We start from the raw sequence: 19865 nt of genomic DNA, 5'->3' as shown, positions 1-19865 counted from the left end.
AAAGAGGAGTGAATGACAGATTCAGATGAACATAAAATAATTAGAATTCATTGCGCAATGGTATTTAAATTGATTTTTAAACCCAGATATACAGGGGATTCTTTTTATGAAATTATAAATTACTAAAATTGACTCCAGAAAAAGAATAAAAACATAAGAAGTGAAGAGGGTTATTAAAGACCTCTCCTCACTCCTCTATGATGTCAGGGTCACCCAGATGATTTTATAGGGCAATTCTTTCCAAACTTCAAGGAATAAATAACTATAGAGCCTAATAAAAGAAGGAAAGCCTTCACCATTATCAAAACTTGTCCAAGTGCCTCAAATGAAAACTGTAGACCAATAATAATGAGGAATCTTAAATGAAATATTAACAAATCAAATTTGATAGTATGTAAATATGATATGATACAAAAAACTAAGATTCATTCAGGAATGCCAAAAATATTTCATATTCAGAAAACTGATAATGTGCTAGAACAAAAGAGAAAAATTGTATGCTCATTTTATTAGATTTAAAAAGATGTATGACCAAATCAAATATCCATTCTTATTTTTTTAATAAAATCTTAGCAAAATAGGAATAAATGAATGTTTTCTTGTCATAACTAAGAATAAATTTCAACTCAAAGACAAGGCTCATCAAGTAAGTAAGTTTCTCATTCAAGTCAGGAGTAAACCAAGGATGCCCACTAGTTCAGTTCAGTTCAGTTGCTCAGTTGTGTCTGACTCTTTGCAACCCCCATGGACCGCAGCACGCCAGGCCTCCCTGTCCATCACCAATTCCTGGAGTTTACTCAAACTCATGTCCATTGAGTCAGTGATGCCATCCAACCATCTTATCCTCTGTCATCCCCTTCTCCTCCCACCTTCAATCTTTCCCAGCATCAGGGTCTTTTCCAATGAGTCAGTTCTTCACATCAGGTGGCCAAAGTTTTGGAGTTTCAGCTTCAGCATCAGTCCTTCCAATGAATATTAAGGACTGATTTCCTTTAGAGTGGCTGGATCTCCTTGCAGTCCAAGGAACTCTCAAGAGTCTCCTCCAACACCACAGTTCAAAAGCATCAATTCTTCGGCTTTCTTTACAGTTCAGTTTTCTTTATAGTCCAACTCTCACATCCATACATGACTACTGGAAAACCATAGCTTTGACTAGATGGACCTTTGTTGCAAAACTAATGTCTCTGCTTTTTAATATGCTGTCTAGGTTGGTCATAACTTTTCTTTCAAGGAGCAAGTGTCTTTTTATTTCATGGCTGCAGTCATCATCTTCAGTGATTTTGGAGCCCCAAAAATAAAGTCTGTCACTGTTTCCACTGTTTCCCCATCTATTTGCCATGAAGTGATGGGACCAGATGCCATGATCTTCGTTTTCTGAATGTTGAGCTTTAAGCCAACTTTTTCACTCTCCTCTTACACTTTCATCAAGAGGCTCATTACCATTTTTTAACATTTGTTGAAAGTAGCTTAGTGATAAGCTTCTCATTTATGCCAAAATAATTAATTAACAGTAAGGATAAGAGGGCTTCCCTTATGGTTCAATGGTAAAGAATCCACCTACCAGTGCAGGAGACACAGGTTAATTCCTGGTCCAGGAAGATCCCACATGCTGCAGAGCAACCAAGCCCATGTGCCACAACTGAGCCTGAGCCCGAGCCCAGGAACTGCCGCTACTGAAGCCCGTGTGCCCTAGAGTCTGTGCGCCACAATGAGAGAAGGCACTGCCATGAAAAGCCCATTACCCTGCAACAAAGAGTAGCCCCTGTTCGCCTCAACTAGAGAAAAGCCTGCACAGCAATGAAAAGCCAGCACATCCATAAAAAAGGGGGAAAAAAGAGTAAAGTTAACAGAAAAATATCAGAAGGAAAAAGGCAGAATTATCATCCTTTGCAGAATAAATCATTGTATGCCAGGGGAAAGGGAGAGATCAACTTAAAACTCTATTAGATAAAATGAAAGAATTCAGTTACACAGGTAGCTTCACAGTTTAAGAAAATTCAAGAAAGGTAGTACCTTCATGAATCACAGAGATATTTCTGTGTGTGGAACAGTATGACCTTAGAAGAAGGATACTGTCTTTCTTAACACAGTCCATGATCGCTCGGAACCTTTTATCTTTAAAAAAACAATAAATCTTTGTGAGAGGAGTCTTCCAAGTAAAGATTCCTCACCATGTGCCATACTGCACCACCAACTTTATTGTAATGAGCCTCTTAGGAGCTAATTTTTTCCAAGGGCTGGGAAGAAAGCACAATTTTGATGCTGCTTTTGGACTAGAATTGGTACAGTATACGGTTCATGGTGCACTCACTCATCCAAGTGAGTGGATGGAGAGACAGCCAACTCTTCACTGCATAGAATCGGCCTCTTCCTTCAAATCCATAGACATCTTTGGAAAAAGAATTCTGGAAAGTCTCATGTGCTATCTTTTGCATGATAAATTTCTCAGCTGGAAATACCAGAACGCTACCATTAATATTGGGCTTCCTAGGTGGCACTATTGGTAAAGAACCTCTCTGCCAAGATGTAAAGGGATGCGGGTTTGATTCCTGGGTCAGGAAGATACCCTGGAGGAAGGCATGGCAATCCACTCTAGTGATCCTGTCTGGAGAATCCCATGGACAGAGGAGCCTGATGGGCTACAGTCCATAGGGTCGCACAGAATTGAACACAACTGAAGCAACTTAGCAACACATGCACACACCATTACCATCATGATATAAGTAAGACTAGTATTTGACACCATGCCAAAAGTAAAGTTAAATTTAGATACTAATGAGAATGGCTTCTGTTTTAGAAGGTATCAGTTCAGTTCAGTTCAGTCGCTCAGTCGTGTCCAACTCTTTGCGACCCCATTAATCCCAGCACGCCAGGCCTCCCTGTCCATCACCATCTCCCGAATTCACTCAGACTCACATCCATCGAGTTGGTGATGCCATCCAGCCATCTCATCCTCGGTCGTCCCCTTCTCCGGCCCCCAATCCCTCCCAGCATCAGAGTCTTTTCTAATGAGTCAACTGTTCGCATGAGGTGGCCAAAGTACTGGAGTTTCAGCTTCAGCATCATTCCTTCCAAAGAAATCCCAGGATTGATCTCCTTCAGAATGGACTGGTTGGATCTCCTTGCAGTCCAAGGGACTCTCAAGAGTCTCTTCCAACACCACAGTTCAAAAGCATCAATTCTTCAGTGTTCAGCTTTCTTCACAGTCCAACTCTCACATCCATACATGACCACAGGAAACACCATAGCCTTGACTAGATGGACCTTAGTCGGCAAAGTAATGTCTCTGCTTTTGAATATACTATCTAGGTTGATCATAACTTTTCTTCCAAGGAGTAAGCGTCTTTTAATTTCATGGCTGCAATCACCATCTGCAGTGATTTTGGAGCCCAAAAAAATAAAGTCTGACACTGTTTCCACTGTTTCCCCATCTATTTGCCATGAAGTGATGGGACCAGATGCCATGATCTTAGTTGTCTGAATGTGCAGCTTTAGCCAACTTTTTCACTCTCCACTTTCACTTTCATCAAGAGGCTTTTTAGTTCCTCTTCACTTTCTGCCATAAGGGTGGTGTCATCTGCATATCTGAGGTTATTGATATTTCTCCCAGCAATCTTGATTCCAGCTTGTGTTTCTTCCAGCCCAGTGTTTCTCATGATGTACTCTGCATAGAAGTTCAATAAGCAGGGTGACAATATACAGCCTTGACGTACTCCTTTTCCTACTTGGAACCAGTCTGTTGTTCTGTGTCCAGTTCTAACTGTTGCTTCCTGACCTGCATACAGATTTCTCAAGAGGCAGCTTAGGTGGTCTGGTATTCCCATCTCTTTCAGAATTTTCCACAGTTTATTGTAATCCACACAGTCAAAGGCTTTGGCATAGTCAATAAAGCAGAAATAGATGTTTTTCTGGAACTCTCTTGCTTTTTCCATGATCCAGCGGATGTTGGCCATTTGATCTCTGGTTCCTCTGCCTTTTCTTAAACCAACTTGAACATCAGGGAGTTCACGGTTCACGTATTGCTGAAGCCTGGCTTGGAGAATTTTGAGCATTACTTTACTAGCATGTGAGATGAGTGCAATTGTGCTGTAGTTTGAGCATTCTTTTGCATTTCCTTGGAAGGTATCAAACATCCTATTTGAATACTAAACAAAATATTCTTTATACATAGTGTTGCTAATACTGTAGTCTTGATAAATTCCCTATTTTAAGTAATTTTCAGCATTTAGAAAGCAGTTTTTTCAGAATATTTGTATATAATATTATGGGTAACCAAACAAATTCACGTTAAATTGATTCATTTAAACTTGACACCAATCATATGGGTAAGACAGTGTTCTTTTGTTTTTAATCATATGAGAAAGTTCAGACTTAAAAAGATTAAAGAATTTGCCCACATTCTCACAGTTAGTAGGTGAAGAAGTTAAGTCCTAAGTCCAGTTTTTTTTGTAGCTCAAATAAAAATTATATCTGACCACATTAAAAAAAGTGTATCACATAAGAAAAAATAGTATAATAATATATGTAATAAAACAAATACAAAACATTTAAAATAACGTAATTACAAATTTCCATTAAATATTCTCTATTATAATACATTTAAATGTGGAAAAGATTTTCTTTTGTATGAAAACAAGTCAAGCATTAAAATAGGCCCACTCAATACAAAAACTTGAATGAAAATTCATATAAAACTTATCCATACTTATAAGGACAGATCCTATCTAAGCACTCATTTTTCAAAATGCAAAGGCCATGAAACTAATTGAAATTCATATCTCCTTTCTGCCTTGTTCAAGCTCTGAACAATGGTGATAGATTTGGTTTCTGAATTATACATTTAAATTACTGCGATTTCTAACATTGTTAATACAGAAGTTATCCACTTAAATGTGAACATATGTTTAAAGTTATCTGTAAATCAGTCACTATTTTCATTGACTTCTCTTTACAAACACAACAGCGCTACACTTAGAAAATGGCCCATTACCTCCAATCAGTGCTTCAGTAAAAAGATCTAATACTCCCAAACAATATGCATCAACAATTGTATTAGAAGATCTAAAAATAACTGTGTAGAGAGGGAAAAACCCTGTTGTTTTTCAAATGTAAACCCTTCTTTTTCAAATGAAAAACCCTCTTGCTTTTCAGAATGTAAAAAGTTTATAATTCTGAAGTTTACAAAATTGAAATGAAGAATTAAGTAGAATTATGAAGAAATTCATTAATAGCCCATTAATGTCTGAACTTAAACTGATCCCAGTGCTATCGATATAAGAAGCACCTAAACCCTTTTACATCAACCATAAACAACTGTATTGAAATTATAATTCACATTAAAAAAAGGAAAAAGCCTTGTCAAGTCCAGATCTTTGGATTCCAGACATGATTTTGTTCTCCAGTACGTTGGTCCATAATGATTCTTTCACCTATTCTCTTTTTGTAAACTGGTTCTAGGACTTCAAAACTGTACCCCTTTGTTATTAATTCCACTTGAACCCCTGTAGTCACGGATGAGTTTGAATCGGGAACAATACCTTGTTTTTCCTCCTCTTCAGAAACTTTACCGTGAAGGCTGGGATGAGATGAAGATGAGCTGTGACGTCCGGCTGGACGCCATCCCCATCCAGGCTGCCAAGGCCTCCAGGGAGATTGCCAGTGACGTGAGTGTGGCCTTGCTTACACCTCAGTTTTCCATGCAAACGCCCCAAGTGCATAACGAGTTCATGCTGTGATCCATCTGCTGTGTTTTCGTCTCCAGTATAAATACAAGCTTGATCACGAGAAGCAGAAGGGACACTACGTGGGCACCCGTACAGCCAGGGATGACAACAAGATCCGCTGGGCCCTCATAGCTGGCAAGATTCAGAATGAAAGAGAATACCGGCTGCACTGGGCCAAATGGAAGTCCAAGTTCCAGAGCCCCCCAGATATGCTGTCCATCGAGCACTCTAAAAATTCCCAGACTCTGGTCAGCGATATTGATTACCGCCATTACCTGCACCAATGGACATGCATGCCTGACCAGAACGACGTGATTCAGGCCAGGAAAGCTTACGATCTGCAAAGCGATGTGAGTGGGCTGCATTTTAGCCTGAACTCTTTCATCATTTTCCCAGGACTCCCAGAAGGTTTATGTCATTAAATCTTGCATCATCACTTCATGTCTTTATACAGCCAAGAATTTGGTTTTGGTTAGAATTTATAGTGTGGTATCAAAATCACCAGTACCATGAAGGATAAGGAAATAAGTGGTAGTTGAATATAGTTCTTAATTGTATCACATTAAAGACAACTACTCTGAAAGTATTACTTCTACAGAACTTAAGCAGCAACACAGGTTTAAATTGTAAGTAAAATATTGGCAGTCCATGGACAGGATACAGGCATAGATATGCTGTTTTAGTTGACACAGTGTTTTTAAATTTTGAATTAAGTTTTAAAAGGTTTTAAAATCAAGGAATTTTGTATACAAATCTAGGATTTCCCATTTTGTTGGAAAAAAATTAGAAGATGCAGCTCCAGACATGAACTAGCCATTGGTAGTCATGACCTCAGGCTGAATTAAGGCTAAACCCCTTTAAATAGCAAACATGGCCCCCAATTTATTATCCTGCTGCATCGTTAATTTACTTAAGTTACTTGTCTGGTGCTTGAGTATGTCATTCTTAAATTGCATTTCTCCATCAGACCAATGAAGAGAATAAATGTGACCGGGCTCACTGACTTCTTCCTGGTCTTATTTTCACAGGCTATTTACAAGGCTGACTTGGAATGGTTACGTGGGATTGGGTGGATGCCAGCTGATTCTGTTTCTGTCAATCATGCCAAGCATATGGCAGACATCTTCAATGAGGTATTCCAAGATCTTATCCTGACATTCAGCACATTTCCTAGGAGACTAAACAAAAATACACCAGCTAACATGCAGTCACTCCCTATCAACAATTACAATTTCAACTGCTGTCCTTTCCAAAATAATCTTGTACTGTCCCTGTCACATTGTGGGACCACACCCATAAGAATACCCATAAGACCACTCAGTGATGCTTAGAATTGTATAAATGGAAATTTTCTTCTGTCCTCAATGGCAATACCCGTGAGAGAGATTTGAAAATTGAAAAACACATATACACACACTGAGTACACGTAATGATATATTACATGATTTTGGGAGCTAAGCAAACCTGCTACCTTAAAATCTGTGGGAGGTATAAGATGTCAACCCATTTGTTTAAAAATAAAATGCTAAGAAGAAAGCCAAGTTGCCAAAAAGATGCCATTGAAATATGACATTCTACACTTCTAGTACAGACACACCCTTAAATGCAGCATATCTTGCTCAGGACCAGAGACAATGATTTTCTAAAAGAGATTTTCTTTCCCATAGAAAAAATATCGCACAAAAATAGAAACTCTCAGCTTTACTCCTGTGGATGACAGAGTTGATTACGTGACAGCAAAACATAGTGGTGAAATTCTGAACGATGTAAGTACATGACTGTTGTTCTAAAATGGCTCAGTTAAATTTTTAAATAAAGATGATGTTAAAATTTGTTTTAAATAATAAAATTTCTGGGTTTGGAAGATGTTATTTCCAAAGCTTTTCCGCTTCCTTGTACACTCATTGTACAATCACTGTCTGAGATACAGGTTGTAAATATTGAGACAACTGATGCTAGCAGTTGCTTGGACAACATTATGTGTTCTTAATATCAAGGAACTTACAACTTGCTTCTCATTTCTAGATTAAGTACCGAAAAGATTGGAATGACACAAAATCAAAGTACACTCTCACAGAAACCCCTCAGCTGCATACTGCCCAGGAGGCAGCCCGGATACTGGACCAGGTAAGGATTTTGCCTGGACGCCTGACACTTTCTGTGAGGATGGAGGACTATGCCATGTCTGTAGGAGACTTAGCCCTCTATTCTGACTCCTTGGTTTAACCCTTTGTCATGTCTCTGTCTTTTAGTATCTCTACAAGGAAAGCTGGGAGAAACAAAAAGCCACCGGTTACATTTTGCCTCCAGATGCTGTGCCATTTGTTCATGCCCATCATTCTGGTGATGTTCAGAGTGAGGTAAGTTATTCTGATATGAGTGCACTTTGCAAAGGCTGGCTGTTGCCCTTATTGGGACCCAGTTACCCTAAGATATAGCATCATGGAGAGCTCCTTATTGGCTGGCAGGCCTGGCTGGCCTTGGGAATGGCCAAAGTACCTGCTCCCTTCTTGTCCTTTTCCTGTGGGCTCTTGACATTCTTCATATTTTTTTTCTCTGCTTCTTCAAAAACTATTGTTTGAGGTCTTTATTTGTTTCTTCTATTCTCTGCTTCCCTAAAATCTCTAAGCCTTCAAATAAGATATTGCCAGAATTAGAAAATAAGTGTATATTTTTCTATTTAAAATTGGAATTTCTTTCATCTCTATTTCAATTTTTTTCATATTTATTCTTGCGAGAGTAACAGAAATATCTGGGGGCCTGAGGTTGCCTGATGTTTCAAGCCCCCTCTGCCTTGTGTACGTGTCTAAATTGATGGAATCTCTGTTCCTCTTCCCACCAGCTGAAATACAAAGCTGAACACGTCAAGCAGAAAGGTCATTATGTGGGTGTCCCGACGATGAGAGATGATCCTAAACTGGTTTGGTTCGAGCACGCAGGCCAGATTCAGAATGACAGACTTTACAAAGAGAACTATCATAAAACAAAGGCCAAAATCCATATACCTCCTGATATGGTGTCGGTGTTGGCAGCCAAAGAGGGACAGGACCTTGCCAGTGACATTGATTATCGCACTTACCTGCACCAATGGATATGTCACCCTGACCAAAATGATGTTATTCAGGCAAGGAAGGCCTATGACCTACAGAGTGATGTAAGTGATTTTTGTCTCTTAATTATCCAGAGGTATATGGTCTACTCAGAATCATAAGCACTAACTTGGAGCCTCCAGTATTTGAAACTCATAACCATAAATATATAGTTTGCTCTCAGAAGGGAACTGAGGCTGGATATTAAGTAGAGAAAGGTTGGGAGCAGTAATGGACAGCTTTGTTTACTGACTGTGCATTTCTGAATAACATTCAAAGTCAAGTTTTAAAAAATTGTTTCTGTACCATCTCATCAACAGTTCTTCACATGTGCATGGAAAATTGTCAACTGACTTAAAATAATCATTGGCTTGGACGGGAGTTGACATTGATTTGGGATTTCAACAATATTACATGATAGTGTAGTCAAGACCTTGGAATGCCTCCTCCTTCCTCTGCCAAGCATCTCCTTCCTCAAGGCTTTCCGAAGGAATTGCTTGCAAGGAATCAAAGCAAAAGGGACCCAATATGCTGATGAGCTGCAGAAGGGCCAGAAGCCCTTATATAGAAGTTGGCAAAGTTGGGATAGAGAATATATCTCAGGTCACCTCCCCCTGAAGCCTGAATCAAGATCTCTACCTGCCACCAGTAGTCTCTGGGAAACAGAAACACAATGCATTAGTGTGATGCTCAGGAGCGCCGAGAAGCTGAGCCTACCAGGGTCTTCTCATTATTACCAAAACAGGATGTCAGATTCTGCCTGCAGCATAGGTACTGAACTGGAACATCCCATCTCACTGGTGGCTGCAGCAGGATAACCTTTGTGGAACTTTAATCGGATTAGCAACTCCTCTTTATGTGGTGTGCGGTGGCCTGAGAGAATCCAGGAAGTGGGGGCGAGGATAAAGATAGACAGGGAGGGGTGGCCCCTAACCCTACAAGACATGAACATTTACTTGTGTGACTTCCTTTATTTAGTCTGAATACCCCACAGATTTCTATATAACTATATATATCAAGTCCATCTAAAACTATAACTTCTTTGGCAAAACCTTGTCTTATGCTCACAGGTGAAAACAACGGTTCCCTACCCTTAACTCCCACAGCATCTAAATGGTCTTGCTCTCACAGCACCTCCCACTGCAAGATAATTTCTCTCTACACTTCAGAGACTTTATATTCATCTCTCAAATCACCTTGCATAGTTCCTCATTCATATTAACAGCTATGAGAAATATTGCTCAGGTGTACAGATGAAATTACATTTGAATCAATGAGACATAGCCACTAGAGAGAAAGCCTTAAAAACCTTCTGAGAAAGTTGTTTCTAATCTACTGCCTGATATCATGTGCCCGAGTTACTTACACCTACATTGTGTCTCCCTTTCTGCTCTCAGAATATCTACAAAGCTGACTTGGAGTGGCTCCGAGGCATTGGTTGGATCCCCCTGGATTCTGTGGACCATGTGAGGGTTACCAGGAACCAGGAAATGGTGAATCAGGTATGCAGAGCCTTTTCGTCCTACATAAAGCCTGGCCTCTTTACCTACCATGTGGGGATAGGTACCCTGTAGGGGACAACCTATCTCAATTGTCTCTATTCCTTTGCAGATAAAATATAAGAAAGATGCTCTTGCCAACTATCCTAACTTTACAAGTGTGGTGGATCCTCCAGAGATTGTTCTCGCCAAGATTAACGCAGTCAATCAAAGCGATGTAAGTTTTCTTTGTGTATAATAAGGTATATAAACTGAGAGCTTAACTGTCTGTCATTGAACAGACTTTCTTTAACTCCAGATAACGGTTTGTAAGAAAATGGGGAATAAATTATAAGAAAATCTTCGGGGGAGAATGTCTTGAAAGTCACTAGTAGGACATATACTGTGCCCCTTTTAGATAATATCTAAATTATTATCCCAAACGTTCCATTGTGTTAATTATAATATAAATTATATATCATATAGTGAAATTTAACCCATTGATTAATCTCTAAATGTAACTATTTTTTGCTAAGTAGATCTTGTGAAACTTTAAATATATATTTAGAATAATCAAAAGTTCTCTTTTGTTTTCTCTCCTCAGGTAAAATATAAAGAAACATTTAATAAATTAATAAAGGGCAAGTATATCTTTTCTCCAGATACACCATATATCACCCACTCCAAAGACATGGAAAAACTCTACAGTACTGTAAGTTCTATTTTAAGTGATGTACAACTCAGTTCTGAATTATAAGCTTTTGTTAGTATGCATGCTCTTGGCTGACTTTATGAACAACTGAACTTATAAGGAGATCTATTATTTTGTTGTATTTATTCTTATTTCATAGTATATTATTTAGAGCAAGTAGTATTCATTCAGCTAGTATTATTTGCGGAGAAGGCAGTGATACCCCACTCCAGTACTCTTGCCTGGAAAACCCCATGGATGGAGAAGCCTGGTAGGCTGCAGTCCATGGTGTCGCTAAGAGTCAGGCACGACTGAGCGACTTCACTTTGATGCATTGGAGAAGGAAATGGCAACCCACTCCAGTGTTCTTGCCTGGAGAATCCCAGGGATGGGGAGCCTGATGGACTGCCGTCTATGGGGTCGCACAGAGTCAGACATGACTGAAGTGACTTAACAGCAGCAGCAGTATTGTTTGAAGCCCTGTGATGTGCCAGGCACTGAGGGAGACACTGAGGAGCTAAAGATCAATAAGATAAGACTTTCAGGAGCATCTGCAAGTGAGGGAGATGATATACAAATAAGAAGGTGGATGAGCCTAGAGCCTATTATACAGGGTGAGGTAGGTCAGAAAGAGACAAATAAATATTGTACATTAATGCATAATATGGAATCCTGAAAGATGATACTGATGAACCTACTTGCAGGGCAGCCAAGGAGACACAGACATAGAGAACAGGCCTGTGGACACAGCAGGGGAAGGAGAGGGTGGGACGAATTGAAGGAGAAGCGTAGAAACACATGCATTACCGCATGCAAAACAGTGAGCCAATGGGAATTTGCTGTGTGACTGAGCTCACTCAAGCCAGTGCTCCGGGACAACCTAGAGGGGTTGGATGGAAAGGGAGATGGGAGGGGACAGAGGCATACCTGTGGCTGATTCATGTTGATGTATGGCAGAGACCAACACAATATTGTAAAGCAGTTATCCTCCCATTAAAAATAAATAATTTTTTAAAAAGACAATAATGTTACAAGTGCTATATCACTTCTGGGCACATGTAGAACCAAGCAGCTACCATTAGAAAGAAGAGAGGAAAGGCTGGTCCCTTTTTAGCAATCATGTCCAGATATCTCCAGCCAGCAAGTGGAGGACTTACACTCCAAATTTTAATTCAGCTTATCTAAAGGGTGTGTGTGTGTATGCTGAATGGGAAGCAATCTTTGGGATTCTCTCCCTGTGTGCAAATTTGTTTTCACTTTTATTAGAAATGTAAATAAAGTTAAACTCTATTATAAAATGTCTTGGGGTCAGTAGGTTTAATTTGCAACTAGTCCAAAGACTCTATCCTGTTCTTAAGTAGGCACACTATTGGCTATAAATGAAGATTTAGGCCTTGCCTTTAAACATAAATACTTTACCTTGGTTTTACCATTTTCTTTCAAGTGACATCTAGAAGAGGTTGAATGCAAAGTTTTGTTGATATGCATTTCTTTGTCCTAGATACTGTATAAAAGGGCTTGGGAGGGAACCAAGGCCTATGGCTACACCCTGGACGAACGCTATATCCCCATTGTGGGAGCCAAGCATGCTGACTTTGTGAACAGTGAGGTCAGTAGGCCTTTTTCCTTTTGTAAGTTTGAGATCTTTCTAGCCACAAAGGGCTGGTTGGAAAGTCCTAGTGATTCTCAATGCCGTACCTCCTTCACAGCTGAAATACAAAGAGACGTATGAGAAACTGAAGGGTCACTACCTGGCTGGAAAAGAAATCAGTGAGTTCCCTAACGTGGTTCACTGTCTGGACTTCCAAAAAATGAGGAGCTTGGTAAGCAAAGTTCACTTTAACAAGAGGATTAGCATGCTTCAGTGTACTACTCTTCTGCCTATTTATAATCTCCCCTTTGTTTCAAAATCAGCTGGGAGTGGGAGAGTGAGGAGTGAACCAGTCTTGAGACTTTCCCCTGTCCCTGTCACGTAGCCTTGCACCCCTTTGGCAGCTATCAGTTTTCACCCTTTCCCCCCTATTCCTCCGAACACAGTGAGGGCTCTGTATTCGGAAAAAGGAGAAAACTAGGTTGGTTCCTCTTTACTTTGTGTTATAGTAAAGAGACGGGAAATTTTTGAAGAAGTAGAATATATTAAAGTATCATTTTTTTTAAACTTTGGTCCAGTGTAGAGATATTGATCTATTTTGAAAATAAGACTCTAGAAAAGATTGATCAGAATAGCTTAATGGCTTTCTTATTGTTGTCTTTAAATATGTATCATTCTTTAGTTGAACTACAGAAGGCATTATGAAGACACCAAAGCAAATGTCCATATCCCCCAAGATATGATGAATCACGTGTTGGCTAAAAGGTGCCAGTACATCCTCAGTGACCTGGAGTACCGACACTACTTCCACCAGTGGACATCTCTTCCAGAAGAGCCCAATGTTGTCCGGGTCCGGCATGCGCAGGAGATCTTGAGTGATGTATGTGGTTCTTTCTGCCGCTTGATTAAGTTACAGCCTTCACCCAGCCCTGCCTGGGCCCCTGTGCTCTTGTTGTCTCTGTATTCCTAAACCCTGCTGCTTTTCAATACAAAGTGGCAAGAGTAACCTTTTTTGGTGTAAAGAGCCCCTCAGAACAATGAGACACCTGTGTTAATTATTTAATCTCTTCAACACTAGACTAAAACTGAGCTGTAACTCTCCTCCTAAACTTCTTTAGACTAGGGCATTGGGCTTCCCTAGTAGCTCAGCTGGTAAAGAATCCTCCTGCAATGCAGGAGACCCCTGTTTGATTCCTGGGTTGGGAAGTTTCCCTGGAGAAAAGATAGGCTACCCGCTCCAGTAGTCTTGGGCTTAGCTTTTGCTCTCCTCCTAAACTTCTTTAGACTAGAGCATTAAAAGACCTCCAGCTGTTGAAAAACCCACCCTATGGCACTCTATACCCACCCTGAGTATACTAAGCACAGCCAAAGGCTGACAGGAGAAAATCAAACGCTCGATTGGAAGTTCAGTTAGTACTGGTCACCTTTCACTCTTCCTTCTTTCTTACAGAATGTGTATAAAGATGACTTGAATTGGCTGAAAGGCATTGGGTGTTATGTTTGGGATACACCCCAGATCCTCCATGCAAAGAAATCGTATGACCTCCAGAGTCAGGTGAGCCATATTCCTCGAAGGTCTAGCTCACTGTGGATTGATGGACTCCATGATGCTCCCAGTGAGGTAGTAACGAGACTGTCCCTGTGCCCAGGTGGAGAAAGTGGCTCTGTGACAGTACACAGTCTAAGGGAACCAAGGACCCCTGCCCAATAAAACCTATTCTGGTGGCCGGCTCTTGTGCTGGCCTTCCTCAGTTTGAGTCTCCCCCGTGGTTTAAGGCTATAGACGTTTATAGCAGATTGTTATCTGGGAGCTATTTCATAGTGAACTACTCTCAAGCATGTATACCTTAGTTGATCAGGTTAACTGGTAGGGAGTAGAAACCAAATGCATACTTTGACCATAATTATTTAACTTTTGAAGTAAGAAGTAGTTATTTGGAAAACTCCACAGCAAAAATTCATCTCAGGGAGGGCAGCTATCGGATGGATGTTGAAATTGAGGGGCTGTTGTCAGGGACAGAGTATAAGCAGGGAAAAGACAACATGATGACGGAGGGACCTGGCAAAGACCCAGACTCCACTTTTGGTCAGGAGAAACTGTTAGTTTCAACAGCTGTGAAAAGTCTGCAGGACTGTCCATCTTATTAAAGCAGAAACCCAGAAATGTACGTCTAAGTTGGCACAAATGGCAGACCTGCATTTTACCATTTTCAGTAACTTTTCTTTTTCTTCACAGATACTATACACAGCAGGAGGTAAAGAAAATCTAAAGAATTATAACCTGGTCACAGACACACCACTTTACGTGACTGCTCTTCAAAGTGGCATTAATGCCAGTGAGGTGCGTCTTCCGTGCACAACTCTCCCAGGACAAGCTGTTATTGTCTTACATGTTGTCAAGTAAGAGAAAAGAATAACCTGTCTTCTTTGTCTGTAGGTGAAATATAAAGAGAATTATCATCAGATCAAAGACAAATACACGACAGTTCTAGAAACAGTGGATTATGACAGAACCAGGAATCTGAAGGATCTGTTTAGCAGTGTGAGTTGAGTTTTCTTTTCTCTGTATTTGAGTTACCCTTTCCACCTTTAGAGACAATAAGAGATTAAGGAACAAGTAACCTTACCCCCAAAGGTCTTTCTAATCTTTTTCCTGGAACTTTAAGTTCCTACTTTATGTTATAAATTCTAATATGTACAAGTAAATAAGCCCCAGTGTGAGTATTGTTTTATGTCATACAGTTCGATACAAATTCACTAACTCATTCCCTAGTGCAAACAGGTACTGTTGGAGCTATTCTTTGTTGACCCTGACTTGTTTTTCCCTAGCTTTTCCTTTGGCCAGTGACTTATAGATCAACAGAGGCACTCTTTTTTTCCTCCTGTGAATTGGTTAATTCATCAAACATTTTTTAAACTTCATTTTGAAATAACTTTAGATTTACAGAAAAATTGCCAAAGTAGTAAAGAGAATTCCCATATACTTTTCTCCATAGAATAATTACCGAAACAAAATAAGTTAACATTGTAATGATGTTATAGACTTTATCCAGACTTCAACAGTATTTCCATTAAAGTGCTTTCCTGTCCGGGAGGCCAGTCCAGGATCCCAGGCTGCATTTGGTTTTCATGAATCCTTAGTCTCTTTGTATCTGAGAATTTCTTAATTCTTCCTTGTCTTTTTCTGATCTTGACCCTTTTGAAGAATTCTGGCCAGTTATTGTGTAGAATGTTTTGAAGCTTGAGTTGATCTTAAGTTTGTTCATGATTAGGTTTAAGGTATTCCTTTTTTGGCAAGAATAGCACAGATGTGATGTCCCCTTCTCAGCACATTATAGCCAGTGGTACATGGTATCAGTACCTGGGAATGACCTTGATCACTTATTTTAAGTTGCTATCTGCTGAGATTCTCCACTGTAGACTTTCTTTTTTACCTTTGTTATTAATAAATATCTTGGAGGAGATTCTTTGGGACTATGCAGTTATCCTGTTTCTCCTCACACTTTCTCTCATATATTTTAGCATCCATTGATGGATCTTACCTGCAAGAATTGTTGCAGTTCCCTACCAGTTGTTTTCTCTTTCCCTTATCCCTTCTACATTTATCAATTGGAATTCTTCTGTAAGGAACAGCTGTTCCTTCTCCACTGTCAGTTTCTCTGTTTGTTTGTATCAGTATAGGCTCATGGATATTTATTCTATGGGATAGATGCTCGAATGGTTTCAACTTTGCTGTTGGGAACTATTGTCTAATACAATTCAGCACCACAGGGTTTATTCACCTTTTCCTCATTTGTAACTTACTTTTCCAACTTGTAACTTTCTATGTCCTTTCCAATGAAAACATTGACTCTCATGCATATAAAATACTTTCAGAATTTCTAACACACACCCCTGTGAGAAACAAATTTACTAACTAGGGTAAGGTGTTTTGTGTACAGTTACTTTTGCCTATAGCCTTAGAGTATACAGTCAAGATATCCATTTTATAAACTAAGTCAGTTGTTTTCTTCACCACCTCCTTCACTGTAGCTTTGTTATACATTTGTAATACAGTCAGATTTATTTGCTACGGTTTGTATCCCATTTTAGTTCCTTTCCCCATCCTGATTATTGGTTGTTTTAATTTGCATACAGTAAATTTTACTCTTTGTGGTACATAGCACTATACTTTTGACAAATACATAAAATTGAATATTCACCATTATAGTCAAGATACAGAAAAATTCTATATCACCTCCAAGTCACCCTTCCTGCCCCACGCCTCTCCCCTGGCATGCACAGAGCTTTTTTCCTGTCCCTATTGTTTTAGTTTTTCCAGAATGTTACTTAAATGTGATTACATGGTGTGTAGCCATTAGGTCTGGCTTCTTTCTCTTAGCAAAATGCATTTGTGTGTTAGCACATAGCTGCCTAAATCAGTACTTTATCCTTTTTATAGCAAAACAAAATTCTAAACCATAGTTTGTTTGTTTTTCCAGTCACAGATAAAGGCACATCTGAGTTGCATCCAGTTTTTGACAATTATCAGTAAAGATGCTGTATAGATATGCGTATAGGTTTTGTGTATTCGTGGGCTTCCTTTGTGGCTCAGCTGGTAAAGAATCCACCTCCAATGAGGGAGACCTGGGTTCGATCCCTGGGTTGGGAAGATCCTCTGGAGAAGGGAAAGGCTACCCACTCCAGTATTCTGGCCTAGAGAATTCCATGGACTATATAGTCCATAGGATCGCAAAGAGTCGGACACAACTGAGCAACGTTCACTTTCATTTTGTGTGTTCATAGCTTTTGATTTCTCCTGAGTAAATAAATACCTAGAAATGGAAACATTTTATCTCCTACTATATATCTATTTAATATTAGTGGTTTTCATCCTCTAGGAATCCTAGACCTATGGAGGAATGAATATGTCATCAAAATCTCTGATAACTGTCAAACTGTGATAAGTGCTATGGGAGAGAACAAAATAATGGACTCTGAAATTGTGAACAAGGCAGTAAAACAGTTAGTTACTTAGGAGCACTTGGCTCCCACAGAGTGAGGGATTCAGGGTTGTTAGGGAATGTCTGAGAAGGACAGAAACAGGGAAAATTTGCCTCTGGAAGCTATCCAGATTGCATTATTCTGTGTTCACAAGATTTTTAACCCCTACAGAACCTGTACAAGGAGGCCTGGGATAAAGTGAAAGCCACCAGCTACATCCTGCCTCCTAACACCGTGTCCCTGACACACGCCAAGGACCAGAAGCACATGGCCAGCTATGTAAGTCAATTACCCTTCCCATCATTCCTTGCCCTTGCCTGCTCTCCTCTCCCAGAATGCTTCTGGTTGGTTCTTGTGCTGCCCAGAAGGACCCTCAGCACTTTCAAAGGGGCACACCAGCAACAAGTTCCAGGCGCTCGGTCACCACAAAGTCTGTGGTTTATTCCTCCTCTCGAGGGCAGTAAAGTCCAGAGACAGTCCCACACACATGAAGGACACCAATGTGACCTTTTAGGCCTCCTGTGTGCAAATGACATGGGTGGATATGGATATTTTAGCCAGAAATGGAAGAGGGGACATAATACACCATATAAAATGCACTCTTTTTTAAAATAGAATTATGTGACCTTTGGTAGAAAATAAACCAGTGAATGTGATAACCAGTTATTTCATCAGCCCCAAATATATGATTTAAGAGTAAATCATTAACTTTATATCTATGAAATATAAAAATTTAAAAATCTTTTGAAACTGTTTTTTAAAAACAAAACTTTTTGTATAGACATAATTTTCAAAAAATCCTAAATCACATGAGTTGTTTGAATATAGTATAAGATCTTAGCACTTTTAACCCTTTATGCCTAATATGTTCTGAAGTAAAACCTTTTATTATAAAACTCCCTATAAATTTCATTGTAGTTCTAATAAGCCTAGTTTTCTTTCAGAAACTTTGCCTCTATTAGAGACTTTTACCTCTTAATTTTGAACATTTTATGTAACACTTTAGACCAATATTTCTCAGATCTTTTTTCCCACACTGAGAAATCTATTTTGTTCTGCATATCAGCACATACATACACACCTGAAGTTTTTGAGAATTCCTTCTGACATAAGTATTTTACAGAAGGGTACTTATTGCTACACTAAAGACAGTACATCCTGATCTTTCTATTCTATTCTCTTAATCTTCATATAAATGCTAGAGACCCAGGAAGTTGGTTTCACTACCATCTAATGGGCCTGGAAATGCACAGTTTAGAAAAAGACTTTGTTAGACAACATATGGAATAAATTTTTACCCAGAGGGGAAAATTAAATCTATATGATTTTTCCCAGAACCAACTTAATTTGGAAGATTGCAAACAGACTAGCCCAAAGGATCAAGTTTTTCATTTGAGAATTTTTTTGTAGATAGTTTTCAGAAAGCTCAGCAAAGGCTTTTTCCTTTAGTCATGAAAAAAACTTACAGATGCAAGAGTCTCCAGGCAAATTGTTCTTGAAATGATATCAAACATAGAGAAATTAATTTTTAAAAGAAGGATTTCAACTTTAGGTTTTTTTTAAATGCCTTTGAATATACTATTTTCTTTATAACTGAGGAATAGCTTAGATATAAGGAACATGTGAACTAATGTTCTGGAAAATTCTGATGGGAATTTCCTTGATTTCCATCAGTGAAGAGCTTTCCTGAAATTCTGCATAAATACTCCTATCTTTCCTTTTTTTCTCTTAACTGAGATGTGGGCCTCTGAGTTGTAAGAGGATTGTTATTTTATCATATGTCAGAAGAGAGGATCCCAGTTTCTGGAAAGGCCTTTCCTCCTAGTTCATAAAATAAAGAAACATTCATTAATAGGCAATATGGCTTAAGAACTAGACATTGGTTTTCCCATAGAATTTAGTTGAACTGTATTTTTGGAAAACCTCATAGAAACTGAAATTCAAGGATTGAGTCTCTTAAGCACCAGACTTGTCAGTTATTAAAAACAAATTCCTGAGCATATTTTTCATCTTTTACTATGGTTAAGGAAAACAAAGCCAATATCACAAAAGAGATCATTTTTTAAATTACATCATCTTTAAAATTAGTTGTAGTAACAGCAGAAAACTTGTATCGGTATGGGAGTTTTAAAAATGATATGTAGAGGATGTTTATACATAGTCTGATCTAATCTTCAGGTAATCCTATGGCAGGTACCATGCTTCCTCTACCTCTGGGCACAGACAGGGAAACAAGCTCAGAAAAGGGCTGACTCCAAGGTGGCCCATCTTCAGAGTTGGGTTCTTATTAACTAAGTCTCATGTTCTTTT

The 19865-nt window shown here is 39.2% G+C and overlaps 1 protein-coding gene and 1 long non-coding RNA gene across 40 annotated transcripts in view; both read left to right on the top strand.

Annotated features, from left to right (window-relative positions):
• The window catches only part of NEB (nebulin), a 206756-nt gene that overhangs the window by 123317 nt on the left and 63574 nt on the right, over nt 1-19865 (top strand). For 37 of the 39 annotated variants that reach the window (XM_040229063.1, XM_040229055.1, XM_040229061.1 and 34 more), the window contains 17 exons: nt 5559-5663; nt 5762-6073; nt 6752-6856; nt 7391-7489; nt 7749-7850; nt 7976-8083; nt 8566-8877; nt 10210-10314; nt 10424-10528; nt 10895-11002; nt 12483-12590; nt 12691-12804; nt 13255-13452; nt 14023-14127; nt 14809-14913; nt 15010-15114; nt 17727-17834. In XM_040229063.1, the coding sequence (XP_040084997.1) occupies nt 5559-5663; nt 5762-6073; nt 6752-6856; nt 7391-7489; nt 7749-7850; nt 7976-8083; nt 8566-8877; nt 10210-10314; nt 10424-10528; nt 10895-11002; nt 12483-12590; nt 12691-12804; nt 13255-13452; nt 14023-14127; nt 14809-14913; nt 15010-15114; nt 17727-17834 (2304 nt within the window). The remainder of the gene's footprint in view (nt 1-5558; nt 5664-5761; nt 6074-6751; nt 6857-7390; nt 7490-7748; nt 7851-7975; nt 8084-8565; nt 8878-10209; nt 10315-10423; nt 10529-10894; nt 11003-12482; nt 12591-12690; nt 12805-13254; nt 13453-14022; nt 14128-14808; nt 14914-15009; nt 15115-17726; nt 17835-19865) is intronic. The other 2 variants (XM_040229065.1, XM_040229064.1) reach the window with 1 other exon arrangement.
• On the top strand, nt 1078-5071 carry LOC120854792. The gene is made up of 2 exons (XR_005719061.1): nt 1078-2800; nt 4123-5071. It is a non-coding gene; the product is annotated as an uncharacterized LOC120854792 (long non-coding RNA).

Source organism: Oryx dammah, unplaced genomic scaffold (genome assembly GCF_014754425.2).
Source record: "Oryx dammah isolate SB20612 unplaced genomic scaffold, SCBI_Odam_1.1 HiC_scaffold_27, whole genome shotgun sequence".
Taxonomy (NCBI): Eukaryota; Metazoa; Chordata; class Mammalia; order Artiodactyla; family Bovidae; genus Oryx; species Oryx dammah.
The sequence above is the reverse complement of the archived record's forward strand: the minus strand, read 5'-3'. Positions and strand labels throughout refer to the sequence as shown.